General features: G+C 35.2%; 1 protein-coding gene across 1 annotated transcript; it reads left to right on the top strand.

Moving 5' to 3' along the window:
- Positions 1 to 7786: 7786 nt before the first annotated feature.
- LOC116182632 lies at positions 7787 to 8617 on the top strand. The gene has a single exon (XM_031503174.1). It carries the CDS (start codon positions 7787 to 7789, stop codon positions 8615 to 8617), a length of 831 nt encoding a protein of 276 aa, XP_031359034.1.
- The last annotated feature ends 4053 nt before the right edge of the window (positions 8618 to 12670 follow it).

Below are 12670 nucleotides of genomic sequence, written 5' to 3' on the forward strand. Positions count from 1 at the left end.
GGGACCGTAAAGTTGAACCGTTTCCGAGATCTCACAAAAAACCACCTCTTTTTCAAGGAGATGAAAAATCTATCATGAAGTTTATTCCAGGTTTTATATCTCAATTCTCAAATCATTTATTGTTTTGGCCGGTAAAACAGACGTTCTTATAGGGAATTTTATTTTGCAAGTTTATCAACAAGCCCAACGCAATTGCATCAGCTGTAAAACATAGCCAGGAAGAAGAGTAAGTGAACAAAAACAAATTGTTCAGGAAGCGATTTTACTTCGAATTGCTTTTATTGTGGTAAAAATGCAGAAAAAAGAAATAATAAAGATGTTTTAACTAAAACGTTGAGCATAAGGAAACAAAAGACAATATTTTAGCAAACATTAAAGATAAGCAAGAAGATAGATTTCGAAAAAATCTTTATTAACATCCAAAACGTTCATTGATCATGTCAAAAATCATGTATATCTTAAATCTGTTTTTCCAGTTTTTGGCGATTTTCTAGAAGTTTTTCTATAGGAATAATAATTTTTATTTTTGTTTATTAAAATATAAGTCTTCCCTAAAATTTTACTACCCCCCGCACCTCTGTGCGATGAAAAAAAATAGATTTTTCATCTCCTTGAAAAAGATGTGTTTTTTTCAGAAATCGTGATATCTCGGAAACGGTTCAATTTTCCGGTCCCAAAAAAATTGTCTCCTTGTTTGTAGCTACGTTTCCTACAAATTTCAAACCTTTACGACTTTTTTTCGCAAAAGTAAGAACAAAAAACGAAAAAAGGTTTTTCCGGTTTTTCTAGGAAAATTAGAGGTAAGTAATGTGAAAACAGCGCAGATAGAAAAGTTGTTCATTTTATTCTCTATAACTGTTACATTGAACATTTTCGCCCGAAATTAATATGTACCTATTACCACAAATTGCCAAGTACCACTTTCCACCCCTTTCAACCCCCGGGATTTCACCCGCGGAAAAATTCAGCAGTTTTAATTATTTTTCCCCAATTTCTGATCATTTACATCATATCCATATTACAATAAATCATAGTCGCGCAGGCCTTGGTTGGAGGTATTCGTTGACGTGATGGTATGAGTCGAGGTATGAGTTGTTGGTGAAAATGTGAAAAATTCACCGATTTGACTTTTAAATTTTTTGGCCGACGTAGGCGTCCGCAATTCTTGTGGAAGATGGTAGAACAGTTTGATCGCCATGCACCTGGGGGAATCCTCGAATAGTGTTGTGTGGTGTGATACAAAGTCGCACAGAATTGCAGAATTTTATGCTGATTAATTTTCCCTTTCGGAGTTTCTTGTAGCTTTACAAATAACGAACTTATGGTCAAAAACCGAAAAATGTTTAGAAAATGCGGTGGCGTTCATTTATTTTCAAAGATACGAACAAATAACCATTAACAAAACCCTTAGTAATTTTTTCTCATCTTGCTAATGGTGCTAACTTAAAATTTTCATGACTTGTGGGTTTCGACTAAATCACATAAACTTTTTTATGTCACATTGGATCTTTACGTCACTCGATCGAGATATTAAATTACAATGTGATCCAGTGATGGACATTTCCAGTAGGTAATTCCGTATTAGGTTTAGTAGGTGGTGGTTGAACCTTGGACATATCAAAATTCAAAATAGACTCAATAGAGTTGAATAGACCGCTAACCATAGATTTTCCTTTGATAAAGCAATGAAGCGATGTATAGAGAAGATAAAATTTCTCAAAGCAGCTAAAGCAAAGTCGCGTAACCATGCATGTTTCCAAAATTTTGGGAAAAACGGAAACTATTAAATATAATAGGTCGATAGTTTCTTAGATACTCATATCCACAGACCACAAATGCCCCCAATTATCACGAAACACGATACGAAAGAGACATCGCGTTTTAATTATTGTTTATTGTGCAACCATGCAACTTAAAAGATTTAGGGTAGATTGCCGGATGAGGTCAAATTAAATTCTCTGGTAATCAAATCAAAATATAGGAATCTACAGTAGGTTATTAAGCAAAACAAAAGGTCAATATACCCCGATTAAAGGCTATTTTGCCGAATATTGCAAATATCTGGGTTTTATGTCTTCAATTAATAAATATTTATGGCCCCCCATTATGTAGATAGGTATTTAAACATGTCTTCATTCAATAATATAACCCTTTTTTTAATTCTTGGCGCGCACATATTATAAATAATAATATCCAGTCACAATGTAGACGCAAGTTATGAAAATAAAAACCATTTTGCTGGCTGCGCAATTTATAGGTATGCAATGCGTGGGACGTACGACATGTATACAGTTACATAATTATATCATAAAAAGCTTGGTACTCGCGAGCTTTTAATTGCGTAGGTTTGAATCCTAGACGGAAAATAAGTACACTATTCTGGAATTAAGAGGGAGACACTTGATGCATTCAATGGCCATCTATATTCAAGGATAGTCCCTAGCCGACAAAAATTTACACAGCGCGGTATCTCTAAACGTTGTTTACTCTATGGTAAAACTGACTCATTCACATCTTCTTTAGAATCTAAATATAAAACAATAACATGCATACCACCTCGGTGCGAAATTATAAAATATTTCCAAATAGAGGAATTTGACGAATGTGTCGTATTGCCAAATGAGATTTCAAAAGGTCTTTTTACAGCCGGAATTATAGTAAAACCCAACGATAATCGTATTATACCTGTAAGAATATTAAACACTAGCGATAAAGAAGTACAAATTAGGAATTTTAAACCGGCAGTAATTAAATTATCTAAATTCAATTTATTTAATTTTGAGGGTAACGAAATTTGTGTAGATCGGGTGGATAAATTATTAGATACACTTAATGTTAAAAATTTAAATATGGAAGAAAAGGATTCAATTCATAAAATTTGTGCAAAATATGCCGATGTGTTTCTCTTAGAAAACGATCAAGTTACGGTAACTAACCTAGCTACAGTAGATATAAGGTTAAAGAGCGATGCTCGTCCTGTTTACGTCAAACCATACCGATTACCACATGCTCAAAAATCAGAAGTGAATAATCAAGTAGACCGCATGCTTAAAGATGGAATAATAGAGGAAAGTAAATCCGAGTGGTCTTCACCCTTATTAATTGTTCCAAAAAATTCTGGTGTCGAAGGTAACACCCAATGGCGAATAGTAATAGATTACCGCCAACTAAACAAACAAATTGAGGACGACAAATTTCCCTTGCCTAATATAACAGATATCTATGACGCCCTTGGTTCCGCAAAATATTTTACGCACTTAGATTTATCACAGGGATTTTATCAGGTGGAGTTAGAACCATCTAGTAGAACATTTACTGCCTTCACTACAGCGAAAGGTCAATTTCAAATGAAGAGATTGCCTATGGGGTTAAAAATTAGTCCCAGCGCATTTTCACGTATAATGACAATTGCATTATCTGGTTTAAACTATGAATCATGTTTTGTTTATCTCGATGACGTTATAGTATTTGGAAACACCTTAGAAAATCACAATCGAAATTTAGTAAAAATTTTACAACGATTCAGGGAGGTTAATTTGAAATTAAATCCATTAAAATGTGAATTTTTAAGAAAGGAAATAGTAGGTATACTTGGGTCACATGATTACACCTAAGGGAATTTCTCCTGATCCTAGTAAATTGGAAGCTATTCAAAATTATCCTGTACCAAAAAATGCAGACGAAACTAAGCGATTTGTTGCTTTCGCTAATTATTATCGTAAGTTCATTCCAAATTTCGCCAAAATTGCAACTCCATTAAATCGATTAACCAGGAAGTCTACTACATTTATTTGGGACGCATCTTGCCAGACCGCATTTGATAATTTAAAGCAAAAATTAATGGAACCGTCAATTTTAGAATTTCCAGATTTTTCTCCGGGAAATGAATTTATTTTAAAAACCGACGCTAGCGGATATGCAGTAGGTGCAATTTTATGTAATGGTAATCATAAGCCCGTTGCTTACGCCAGCAGAGCATTGAACCAAGCGGAAATCAATTACTCCACCATAGAAAAGGAGCTTCTAGCCATTGTTTGGAGTGTAAAGCATTTCAGACCTTATTTATTTGGTCGCAAATTTCACATTTTCACCGACCACCGTCCTCTAATATATTTATTTGGTGCAAACAATCCTTCATCCAGATTAACAAAGTTTAGACTTATACTTGAAGACTACCAATTCACGATTAATTACGTTAGGGGTGCCGAAAACTCAACAGCCGACGCGTTATCAAGAATAAAACTTGAATCATCAGATCTCACGAAGTTTTCAAAAAACATATTCGCAGTAACTAGATCCCAAACTAAGAATAAGTTGCAGAAGACTGAATCGAAGGTAACTTTTAATGATGAAGCTAATGAACGGATTGGCCAGCCGGTCATTGTCGAATTATTAAAACGACCCCGAGATGCAGTAGAGTTAAGAGCGATTAGTCGCAAAGAAGAAAATATAAATTTGAGTAGGTACGTGCGCAGGTTAGGTAAAGTATTTTTTTCACTACTAGCGTCTGATGACATGATTATTAACCTTTTTTCCACTTGTAAAGTAGGCTTTCTCGGCATTTGTTCAAAGTGGTTAATAATTTTTTATTATTAACTAGTAGTCAATAGTGAGAACTGTCACGCTGTCACTTTTAGAAAACACAACCCGAAATTTCGCTCAATGAACGTTTAGACAAGTTCTCTAAAACGAATAATTGCCACCATTCGCAATTTCCAGAGAAATTACATACCTAAAATTATCACATTTTGAAAAAATTCGAACGAAATTACTCTTTGAAAAATCTCAATGACAGAACAAAATACGGCCTGTTTGACTTGTACTTCCACGTACTTGATTGACATGTTAAATTAAGAAACAAAAAAATCTGTCCAACCGTTCACTCTCTTATCAATATAATATGTTAATTTAGAGGATTTCAAGTGCTAGTAGTGAAAAAAATAGTATATATACCACGGTAGAGAAGTCTATTATTGCCTTCGCACCTTACACCCCTCGGCGCAAGCGCCTCGAGATGTAATCTTGGTGCTCAGGCAATAATAGTGGACTTCTCTACCTTGATATATAATGTACTATTATGACATAAAAAATGAAGTAATGTATATAAAGCAATTTTGTTTATCATCTCATGCCCTAGACGCAGAGTTGAGACATTTGCAAATATTACCTAAGTATAGAAAATGGTATACCACAATTTTGTGTTTTTAAGGTTCCAGAAAATGAAGCGCTTCTCACCGAATTAGGTAAAAATGTAGAATTACTCAAACAATTGAACCTTAAAGTATGTGTTATAAGCCGCGCAGTACGAATCGATTGCAAAGAAACCCAACAATTAATTTTAAACGATTATCACGTTCTTCCAACGGGAGGTCATGCTGGTATTAACCGCATGTACGCAAATATTAAACAATTTTACTATTGGAGTAACTTAAGAGATGATATTGTTAAATTTATTCAAAAGTGTGATAACTGTCAACGTTATAAACATTCCATTCCTCATAAAGAACCACTAACGATCACAACTACAGCTTCGGAAGCATTTCAAAAAGTTTATTTAGACTTAGTAGGTCCGTTAAATCAAGATGTCGATAACAATCGCTACATTCTCACAGTCCAGTGCGAATTAACTAAATTTGTGGAAGCATACGCAATAGAAAATAAAGAGGCAAAAACAGTAGCTCAGGCGTTTACCAACAATTTCATATTGAGATACGAGATTCCGCGAGAAATCGCAACAGATCAAGGCACGGAATTTTTGGCAAAAGCATTCAAAGAAGCCGCCAAACTTCTAGGTATTAATCAAATTTCTTCCACGGTGTACCATCACGAAACAATAGGTTCTTTGGAAAATACTCACAAAAATTTAAATGCCTACTTGCGAATTCAAACATCAAAATTTCAAGATGATTGGGCAAAATGGCTACCATTCTGGAGTTTCGCATTTAACAATTCCATTCACACTGAAACCAAATACAGCCCGTACGAGTTAGTTTTTGGAAAACAATGCAAATTACCACATGATGTATTAGGACGTATTGATCCTTTGTATAATTTTGATAATTACGCTCATGAGTTAAAGTTTAGATTGCAAACTGCATGTAGCGATGCGAAAAATAATCTACTACAATCCAAAGCTAAAAGGAAAAATAGGTTAGATGTAAATTGTCGTAGTGTTACTTATAGATTTAATGATAAGGTATTATTAAGAAACGAAACCGGAAATAAATTTGACGAAGTTTATACCGGACCTTATAAAGTAATACGAGAGGACCCTCCAAATGTGACTTTGAAAATCAAAAATAGTTTAGTGCAAGTGCATAAAAACAGAGTGAAAAGTTATTTTAGTGATTAAAAAACCGTGTAAAGAATGCATTCGGAAAACGGATATTTGAAAATAGTGTTAAGTTAGCTCAATTCTTGTAATTATAACTAGGTAGGTAGGTATAGTGTATAAGTTAGAGGTAAATGAATCATGTAACAATAGTCGGTATGTAATCGTAGTCGTTCACATTTATGATGTAGGTCACTATGCCATTTATAATAAGCATTATACTTAGTCGGAAAATTTTAATTCAATAGGAATCAAAATTTTCTTTAGGAAAAGGAAAGGTGTAATGAATTAATACGGTCATGACGTCCAACGTTGTGACGTCATATATGATCGGTTGATTAGTACTTATACTTAGTAGTAAAGTAGTCATGATAGCACCGCGAAACGCACTTCTTGTGCGTATTGTGTGCTCCTAAATAATGTTATAGTAAATTAGGTATAAATGTGTGAGTTTTATTTATTTAATTTTCCCTGAGACCAGACATTATTACAACAGTTTAGAACTGGTACAATCAGAGGTGGAAAAGTAAATCAATTTCAACCTATGTTTAGAAAATTTCCATATATCTACAAATGCGATCTATGTTCCAATAATTCAGCCTAAAGAAGTGAGAAGTTGCCCGCCTAAATTATTCTCATAATCTAAATTTGAATGTGAGGCCCTTACACCTTTAAACAAAGTGCATCTCGGTTACGTAAGGACCACTCTTCTGCTTACATAGCAAGATGCAATTATCGGAAACAAATAAAACCTATCCGGCCCGGCTAGGGTGGGGCTGATAGGCCTCTCCATCCATTGGCAAGGTGTGCTCAATGACAAATAAAGTATGTCTCTTACAATGAAGCAAGTTACGGTCTTTTACGGAATCTTTAAAATTAATTCTACAAAATTTAATAAGTACGAACCCACAACAATAATAAACCGCGTATAAAGCGGATCTAGAAAAGCGGTGTAGCGGTCTGACTCAGCGGGTCCATTAGATTTGACCGATTTTCGATAGAATTCTTACATGTGTCAGCAAGCACCGGTGTTTAATATCACCATTAAACAGGAAAGGGCGCTGGCCAAATATTAGAGAAATAGTTAATTGGGAAAGAAAGTAGGATTAAGAAATAAAATTACATTGCATTATTTGTACCTAAATGAGGACAATTTGCACACAACATTGACTAGGTTAGTTTTCAATTTGCAATTAACAGATTGCAATTAATTTGCCAATTGTTGTATAAAATTTTGTATATAAACAACGTAAAATGTAGAATAAATTACTATTGACACAAAAGTCGTTTAGTCACTCTACGTGAGCACGGGGCTTCCAAGTCTTTAAAATTCGGTGCATGAGACTGTGTACCACCCTGTGCTTACACTAAATAATATTGGGAGTAATCTCAATATTGTTCATGGTCCATGTGTTCGGGTTTTTTCTGGTGGCAGAGATCACGGTATACGTGATTATGAAAGTCACCCCAATTCCTATAAAAATTGAAAATTCTACGTTTTGGACCTTAAATGTCAATGAAGAAATGCTAGCTGTGGACTACAACAATCAACTATATTTCGAAATATCAAATGAAGAATTCAAAGACTGCCTACAAACAAACAAACACAATTTTATATGTGCTCCCACTATGGTGAAGAAAATAGAAGAAAACAAAAATTGCATCATTGACGAAGTCTACAACAGAACAGAAATTAACCAATGCAATATACAACAACATGAGATTCAAGGATTAATTTGGAAGCAACTCTATGCCACCAATACTTGGATGTTCATCACTAATCAGTCCACACGTATCGCTATCTCCTGTAGTGGCGAACGACAGGAAATCACGATCAATGCCACTGGAATTATCAGGATTTCACAAGATTGCCTGTTGAAAACAAAGAAAAGTATACTCAATCCGAAACGGGATAAAAAGTTATCAGTACTAGGTAGCTACATAAAACAGTTTAACAAACCATATAATCATACAAGGTCAACTCAGCAAATAACCAAAGTAATAGAAGAATCAATATTCCATGCAGAAGACTCTTTTAAACAGCTAAAAGACGAAGAAGAAACTCTTAATGCAGATATTCGAAATATCAAATGGCGGTCCACAACATCACAGTCCATTATTACAAGCACGACAACTACCTTACTCATTGCAATTATCTTGGCACTCGTACTAGGAATAAGATTCTACATCCAGCACAGAAACAAATCACATACCAAGGACAACGATCACGAAGCAGTTCAGTTAGAACCATTATATTCAACTATTCTCGGGGAAACACAAAACTAAAAGATAGATTAGGGCGCGGCTGGCAGAATGTTTAATATCACCATTAAACAGGAAAGGGCGCTGGCCAAATATTAGAGAAATAGTTAATTCGGAAAGAAAGTAGGATTAAGAAATAAAATTACATGGCATTATGTGTAAATGAGGACAATTTGCACACAACATTGACTAGGTTAGTTTTCAATTTGCAATTAACAGATTGCAATTAATTTGCCAATTGTTGTATAAAATTTTGTATATAAACAACGTAAAATGTAGAATAAATTACTATTGACACAAAAGTCGTTTAGTCACTCTACGTGAGCACGGGGCTTCCAAGTCTTTAAAATTCGGTGCATGAGACTGTGTACCACCCTGTGCTTACACTAAATAATATTGGGAGTAATCTCAATATTGTTCAACCGGTGAAGCATATACAGTGAATTTTTTTAAATGCGAACAAGGGAGTTTGTATGCAATGTAATTTCCCTATGTTCGATTTAAAAAAAAACATCAATCTATTGAGTAGTTCAAATGAGTAGTAGATACAATTGACAGCTGTCACATTTTTAAAAATACCGCCGTCCAATTTAATTACGAAATCGGTTAGGTTATTGCTTAGAATGTCAAGGAGGACACTTCGAACATTTATTGTAATTGTTCGCCTTATTTATTTTCTTATTTTCTTCATTTATGTATTGAATACATCAAATTAGTAGAATACCAGGTGCACATGACCTACAAATAATTGAAGGTTGGTTCACAATGAATTGTGATGTCAGCGCGTGCCATGTGAAGTCAAGTTAACGTGAGTTTAAGAAAAATTTATCCTAAAGTTGCTATGGCCTCACATGGCTTAATTAAAAAAAATCTTACCGAGTGCTCTTCATCATAAAGACTATGAATTGCTGTTCTGACAAATTGCGCATTTTGGGAATGTGAACCGCGCACATCTCATAGATTGATGTGTTTTTTTTTAAATCGAACATAGGGAAATTACATTGCATACAAACTCCTATGTTCGCATTTAAAAAAAACTCACTGTATGTATGCTGGTATTGGCACCAATAGTTACGTTTTCTCCCCTTACAAAATTATGGATGTTCATTAAATGGAGTAGGTACAGACTATATTTTTCTCTCTCTGCTTTCAGAGCCAAATTTTCTCGCAAATGTTAATGGAAAGTGTCTATACCGATATCTTGCTCCTATTACATACCGCATGGAAATGTAACAACTATAACCTGCCAACGCCAAGATTTAAAAGTTCCGCAACAATAAGCGATTACATCAGTTCTAACTCAGCCTTTTTATGACAATTCATTTATTACACAAGACTGATCTATGGAACGTGGAACCTATTCTTGAATAACATAATACTTAAGAACTACGTACATCATTTATCAAATGAAAAAGTTCTAAATTTGTATGATAGGCTTGCTATGCACTGAAAAGGAAATAAGAATACTCTTGTTTCTTTCAATTATCGGCAGGATTTTGAATGTTGATGGGGATGAAATAAATATGCTACCTAATCAATAATTTTGAATTCAATTCGATCTCAACTTGGTAGAAAGACCACTGTCTGCAAATAGCACACTTTCGCAAAGCTCGGCATCTTGTAGACTCAGGTGTAGACTACATACATCCTAAACGCCACGAAAAACAAACACTGCAATCCAGAATAATAAATTAATTAATAGAGCCTAAATCGATTTGCAAGTAAAACCACCGCAAGGCACGGAACACATTTCACACACACAATATTTGATATACGATTTACATCATCTAAAATTTGTGTAGTGTAAGATTATTTCCTTCCTACCTATATAAATTAGGAACAACCACGAGACGTAATGGAAAAGAATAGCCCTATAGATAAATCGTAATGGACTTCCGCTTCGGTGTAATAAAATACCTATAAAGGCGAAACCGATCGCCTTATAAACTTTTATGAACAGTCGAGCTACAAGTTAATTGGCTTGATTGCATTATGATCTCATAAGGTCCTTTATTTCAGGCAGTATCGCCCTGTTTCGCATTCAATAGCGCAAAAATTGGATAGTAATGCGCATTCAGGCTGGCTCATTGGATTTCGATCTCAAAATCGATGAAATGAGATGCAATAGGAAATCCGAAGCAATAAAAGGAATTCATTCCAAATGCGGGAGTACGAATAATGAAATTTGTAAAAGTAAACAGTATCTATATATTAAGTTCCATATTATAAGTTCTATGACGAGCGTTCCTTCATCTTACTCCACAGCATTACGTATTTTGGTTGTTACACAAGAAATTCGAACTGCCAGTTTTTTTTTAATTTCAGGTTCTTGTTTAGATTTAAGTTTAAATGTTGGACACTTGTTACGAACAGAATGTGCTCCATTTTCCGCGACTCATTTTCTGAGGCGATTTAACGTATTGGACACAGATTCGCCAGTGTAATAGGGTTTGATAAGAAGAATGACTCTCCACATCCATCTGACAACGTATCTATAGAGCTTTGCTCGTTGTCAATGGTTTGATATATCTGGTTAATAAAATGTGTTTTTGTTTGCTGCTCAGTTTTCAGTCGCTTTGAAAATTATCTACAATTGATGATTGTATTTATTGTATATTCTCCTAGACACCTAACTAAAATATTCATTAAGTTAACCTCGAGGTTAACCTAAGCTATGCTATGAAGTGAAATAGAATTGTTAAACGGGTAATGTAATTATTTAGTTTACGATATTGAGAGGCTTTACCTTTGAAGAAGCCGGGGTTTTGTTAGTTGTTCCATTTGCACCCACAATAATACTTGTAACTTGTAGGATGTAGAGTTCGATAAAGAACAACAATCAAAATATGAAGTAATTTTCTTATGCACCGTATAAACAATGGCAGATTACACAAAAGACACAAAAGATCTAGTGGTCCAAGTATTAGGGGACCGTAGGTGAAATTACAGTAATGAAGGCAAAAGATTACTGCTCCAAAATTGGATCATTACCAGTTGTGAGTAGGTAGTTTAAAAAAAAGTGGAAAAGAGAGGAAGAACTTGTCGGGGCACATTCCCTTTGTCGGTACCCACTTCTGACATCCCGTTCACCCGCAATTTGCATTTTTATGGATTTCGCAAAAAACCGTCCACCAAAAAGTACATTTTTGGGTACTTCTCATAGTTCGAGCTTCTATTGGCGACACGAGAAAGAGAAGCCACTATTAGAGCTCTAAGAAACTTTTGGGCGCCCAACGCCGACTACCCCTTGAAGACGCGCGCCTTGCAACTTGGTTAATTTCGCTCCTAGGACAAAAAACAAAATTCCGCTACGCAGGAGTTGTGCGCATTTACAAAACCTTTCCACCGACACGACACCAATTTGAAAACAATCGGACCAAAACTGTAGAAGATAGGAAAAAACTTAAAAATCTCCAGGTTAGTGTAACACGATCGGGGATGGCGCCCAGGTGTCGCCGACCTCGCATCACGTAGCCCGGTCCCTAAAGTTGGTAATTACACGGCCACGGTAGGTACATGTACCAGGCAAAGTGAGATTAAAAGCTATCTTTTTACGAATAAATTTACAAAAATGCGCTAAAAACAACACAACTGTATGACCACACTGTATCTATAGAGTGAACTGTATACATCGCTACTGCGACGGTATAAAGACAGTATGGCCATATGCACCATGTCCGCCATGGTGTTTTCAAATGTATCATTAACCTAATCTAATTGGTTTAACCAAATTTGTGATTTTGGTATGGGTACAATACTATTAGTGTGGGCATTAAATAATAAACCAGATTCTTTATTCAATGGTCTGGGAGATTTGGAAAAAAGTTCTCATTTTTGAGTAAAGTTATGAAAATATGCTCTTTGACCCTTCCTCTTAAAGTTCAGAGGTGGCGCCACGCTGATTTTCTCCTGGAACCCCCGATAGGGGGGGGGGTTGCATACACAAATATGGATTGCTAATGACTGGACCACTTTTTTCGACTCTACTAAGCTGCATTGTTTTGAAAACACGTTTAGAATACTTGAGATCGACAGGTAAGCCTATAGCGGATAGCCCATACGAGTTGATGTTGCCTA

Source organism: Photinus pyralis, unplaced genomic scaffold (genome assembly GCF_008802855.1).
Source record: "Photinus pyralis isolate 1611_PpyrPB1 unplaced genomic scaffold, Ppyr1.3 Ppyr1.4_unclustered_Scaffold6434, whole genome shotgun sequence".
Lineage (NCBI taxonomy): Eukaryota > Metazoa > Arthropoda > Insecta > Coleoptera > Lampyridae > Photinus > Photinus pyralis.